The 4,744-nt window shown below is 49.8% G+C and overlaps 1 protein-coding gene across 1 annotated transcript; it reads left to right on the top strand.

Moving 5' to 3' along the window:
• The first annotated feature begins 564 nt into the window (after nucleotides 1-564).
• LOC105979025 (ribosome biogenesis protein SLX9 homolog) lies at nucleotides 565-1,737 on the top strand. The gene has a single exon (XM_013005752.2). The coding sequence runs from the start codon at nucleotides 565-567 to the stop codon at nucleotides 1,285-1,287; it is 723 nt and encodes a 240-aa protein (XP_012861206.2). The 3' UTR covers nucleotides 1,288-1,737.
• The last annotated feature ends 3,007 nt before the right edge of the window (nucleotides 1,738-4,744 follow it).

The following is a 4,744-nucleotide window of genomic DNA, read 5'->3' as shown; positions in this document are numbered from 1 at the left end:
CACCACCATCCATTCAATATATAACTGGCCTCGTCTCAGTGAAGCTTTATTAGTAGCGCATACATATTATAACCTCTCCTAAGTATTTTATTAGAAAGGAGTATGTCTCTTCCCGGTTCAATGTGACCACTGAGTGTTCTGGACTAGAGAATAACGTATCCAAGGAAGAACAAATGCCCCTAGTGGTTAGGTGCCAATTCCAACTCACAGCCACCTCGGCTAACAGGGAAGAACTTCTGGCCCACAGGGTTTTCTTGCTCCAATCTTTACAACAGCTCTCTCTTGGGTGGGCTGAAACCACGAACCAGTTGGTTAGTGGCCAATTATGCTTAATTGTCATGCCACCAGGCTCTTTAGCATCCCTAGACCCCCCATATAACATTCACAAAAACCCCTGTCCTTAAGAGAAGGGAGAAACAGACCACTCTCTTAGCTCACACTTATAAACAAGTGTAATGAAACAGTTCTTAACCATGTTGGCAGAGAAACCTTGTACCATGTCACTTCCTGCCTTAAGCCAAAAGAAATTCCCAGGAAGTAAGAAAACAGTCTGTACAAATGGCGATGGTCGACTCGGCGGCCGTGAGGTTCACCGAGGAGGCCGCCCCCGGCCCAACGCCTGCGCTCCGCGAGCAGCCCTCGGCCGAGCCCCCGCGCGTCGGGGCCGCGGGGAAGGATTGGGTGGCCTTCGGCACCAAGCTCTTTGCAGGTGCCAAGATAGACCTCAGCACCTTGGCACAGCAGCTGGACGTGACTACACGGAACCTCAGTGCTCACCAGAGAGATGAAGAGAAGAAGGCACCTTTGAACAAGAAGGAAAGAATGAAGCTGAGACGGGAGAATTGGCTGCACAAGAATATCAAGCAGGCCGAGAAGAAGCGCTTAGAGGAACAGCGACAGAGGTCCACGGAAGTGGTGGGAGATCTGCGCCCACTGCTGGAGGCCCTGCCCACTCTGGCGGAGCTAGAGCGCCCCAGTGGCCAGAGGCAGCCCAAGAGGCAAGTATGGTACCTTGGTCAGAAAGCAGGCCGAGTTGTGTGGTCCAAGACCGACTCCTTCCCCACAGACCAAGCACCGGCTGAACTGGGTCCAGAGGAAAAAGAATGGTGGAAGAGGGAGAGGTGGGAAGGGTCCCTGCAGTTTCGGATCTCATCAGACTCTCGATCTTTTCGCCTGAGCCCCGCCCACCCTCCCTCTGGGCCAGGCAAGCAGGAGATGCCGGGAGTGGCTGGCCCACCCGTGGCAAGCAGGCGTGTATTCAGGTTGGTGAAGTGGCCGAGATGTTAGGGCTTAGGTCAACTAGCCTCCTGGATAGGGGAAGTCACACAGCCCAACCGATCAGTGTCTGAAGCCTGATGACACCCCCGTGGTTCCGTAAGCCTGTGGTATAAGGGAGAGACTCGGCAGAGTGCTCCTCCAGCCTGCATAGCAAACGCGTCAACAAGCTGCCCGAGGCTGCTGTGCAAGCCCCTCTGCCATGTGGGCCTTAGGATCCAGCTGTTCCAACTGGGCCTCCTGGCGAATCAGTGCAGGCGAATCATCCTGCAGACCACTCCTCCACCTTTGAAAACCAGCGTCTGGCCTTAGTGGAGACTGAACACCTTACATGGACCACCAAGTCACCGTGCCCATCACGACTGGGTATTGTCTGACCCTGCGGCTCATCCGACTTGGCCACAGCAGTATTTCCTCTCAGTGGAAGCCGTGATATGCATGAGCTTGGGCTAGAGCAGGGCCTGAAGGCACAGGCAGGCCAAATGAAGAAGTGGCCCAAATGCCTACAGTCCCCACTCCACTCTGGTTACAGTACCTCCTTCTCCCAGCCCGCACCTGTGGCTTCCATGACGGGAAGGGAGGAGTTCCTGGTGCTTGGTGTACCGATGGCTCTGCACTCCATGCAAGTACCACTCGGAAGTGCCCACCAGCAGCACTGGAGCCTTTTTCTGGGGCCCCCTGAGGAACCATGGCGAAGGCAGATGCTCCCAATGGGCAGAACTTCTAGCAGTGCACCAAGTTGGATTTCCCTGGAAGGCAGACTGGCCAAATGTGTGATTGTAGCGATTTGTGGGCTCTGGCCCATGGTTTCGCTGGATGGTCAGGGACTTGGAAGGAAATTTGGTGACGAGGAGGTGTGGGGAAGAAGCATGTGGATAGATCTCTTTGAATGGGCCAAAGAAAGTGAAGGCTATGTGCCCCAAAGGATCACCTCTGCAGAGGAGGATTTTGACAGCCACGTGGATGGGACGATGCGTTTCATGGAAACCAGTCCTCTGCACAGCCACTCCTGTCCTTGCCCGGTAGGGGCCTGAACACAGTGGACACGGTGCGTGGGCTCGGCAACGTGGACTTCCGCCCACCAAGGCTGCCTTGACTATTGCCACTGCTGAGTGCCCGGCCTGCCAGCAGCAGAGACCGACAGTGAATCCAAGCAGACTGTTTTCCTGTCCCTGCCACCTTCTCCTCTTCAGGTCTGGAGACCCTCGTTCCAAAGGGAGGCGGTCAGATGAAAACGGGGTTAGCGCATCTGTGCGGTTGTGTGCGTGTTAGTTGTAGCACATTAGGAGCACCTCTGATTTAATTTATTGTCTTTGGCGATTGTGATGGTTAATGAGTAATGCACAGATGTCCTGTTGCCAAGGGGTGGTCTATGCTGGCTAAGGATGATGACAACTAGACACTCGGGTAAGGGTATGGGCGGAGCTCAAGCTGTCAATTGTGTCTCAGCCTGATGACACCCTGTTGGTATCAAGAGCCTTGTGGTATAAGAGGAGAAGCAGGGTGAATTCTCTTTGATCCTCTGCCGGAGCTGGATCTCGCACCTGGTTCCTTGATCTATGAAGTCACCTGCCAATTTAAGGCCCCCTCAGCAGGCTCCAGACAATGGATTTATTCAATCTACTTCGGACCTCTGCATCCACCAGCCTGCTTTCTGTTCACCGACTTCCCCGAGCCAGGAGAAGCCTGGCTTGAACTGGACAGGACTTGGCGATTTCTCAAACTGTGTGAGCCATTTTTGTTATAAAGCTTTCTCTGTACAGCAAAAAAACAAAAAAAACAAATGGCGATGGTCGTCCAACACCATGAACGAACTAAGTGCCACTCAACAGTTTGCCTTAAAGTGGCTTATTTTGTTATGTCAATTTCACCTCAATTAAAAAATATAATCTTTCAAAGCGTGAGGTGGGCGGGGGGGGTACACTGCATTACACCCCAAGACGGTACAGTCAGATTCTCCCAAATATGATGATGAAAACTGCTATCTGCATTAGAAGCCACAAAAAGTAGCCATGATGGAGTCTGGGGCAGGGGCGGGATCAAGGGTGTGTGGAAGAGCTTCAAAAAGCAAGCTCCTCTTGGGGAGTGAAAATAAAAAGGCTGTGAGACCATGGCCGTCCGTCCGGAGGTGAACAAGCTACCATGAAATGTGTGAGTCCTTCATTTTATCTTCTCTCCTGCTCGCCTGTTCTCTCTGACGTTACTATGGTCTTTATGTATCATCGCCACACAATTGTGCCTACAGACCCCCACAACTGTCAGAGGCTGGTTACTCTGACACACTTTGAGGCTTCAGTTCATGCAATCTTTCTAATTGACCAAACCAGACAACCCAATCACTGGCTATTATTCCAAGAAAGCAAGATATGGCTTAGGGTATTGTGAAACAACAAATCTGCCACAAAGTACACAATCACGCCTACTTGTCTCAGCCACGGCGTGACATCACTAAGTCATTCCAGAGGAGACCTTCCTGCACAGAACTACAGGGTTAGATTTAACACACCCTAGTTACTACCAAATACAGGTTGTGAACATCCCTGCCCCCTCCATCCTCTTTCCCGGAGAGAAAGTGAGCAACAAACAAGATTGATAAACTGAGTTGAATCAAGTCAGGGAAAAAATTAACAGAAACTAATTTCAAATCGCTCTGTGGGAAATGGCAGTTTAAATTAAGAGTTTGTGAAGTCACTAAGCCTTCTCGCAAAAATTCCACACTGGAAAAACTAGCCAAAGAGCTAACCAGATCTTAAAGTAGAAAGGTCATTCCAGGAACTTTTCATTAAAAGGGTAAGAGATGCCAAGTTCATTTCTAAACCCATATTCACTAATAATACAAAGGCAATAGCATGCTCAGGTACCATTTAACTTTTAACAAAATACAATAGGATCTTAGGAGCTAAAACTTACAACTTCTATTTCAATGTGAAAGAATACAAACCTATTTGTTAAAATTATACAGTAAGAAAAAGGAGCCAAAGTTCTAGATCCATTCCGTTTTTTAACTGAAATGCCAGTAAACTGCGGAAAACTTAAGCCTTGAAGGGAAGAAGTTAAGAGGGTGATTATGGCCAACGTGCTACCTAACTCCTTCCTGGTTCAGCCTGGTTTAAACCCGTGCCTAAAATGTGATACCGAAATGTACACCTGCTTAAGGAGAAAAGGATGGGAGAATTGGACATACCTGAATCTCTGCACTCAGTCAGAATATTAGCTTTTTACTATTTTTACCATCCAACTTGCAGTGTGGCTGTGTGCAGCAAGCACTAGCTTTTCGGCTTCTTTCCTGAGTTTCAATTGTTAAGAGACCGGCAAACAGTTCTCACCTTCCCTCCACACTTCGTCACCGCTGGAATGTGTCACACGTTTTCTTGTACTGTTCCAGCTCCTTCCTCTGCTGCTTTCTATTATTACTTTGTAAGTGTGCCCCGAGGCGAAGCCATTGAAGTACACGAGGAAGATAATTCAT

This window comes from Echinops telfairi, unplaced genomic scaffold (genome assembly GCF_000313985.2).
Source record: "Echinops telfairi isolate 266 unplaced genomic scaffold, ASM31398v2 ScPeMD7_7458;HRSCAF=8496, whole genome shotgun sequence".
NCBI lineage: Eukaryota > Metazoa > Chordata > Mammalia > Afrosoricida > Tenrecidae > Echinops > Echinops telfairi.
This window is presented reverse-complemented; position numbering and strand designations above follow the sequence as displayed.

Excerpts from the sequence above, each read along its gene's own strand:
- LOC105979025 (XM_013005752.2), top strand. The coding sequence starts at position 565 with ATGGTCGACTCGGCGGCCGTGAGGTTCACCGAGGAGGCCGCCCCCGGC.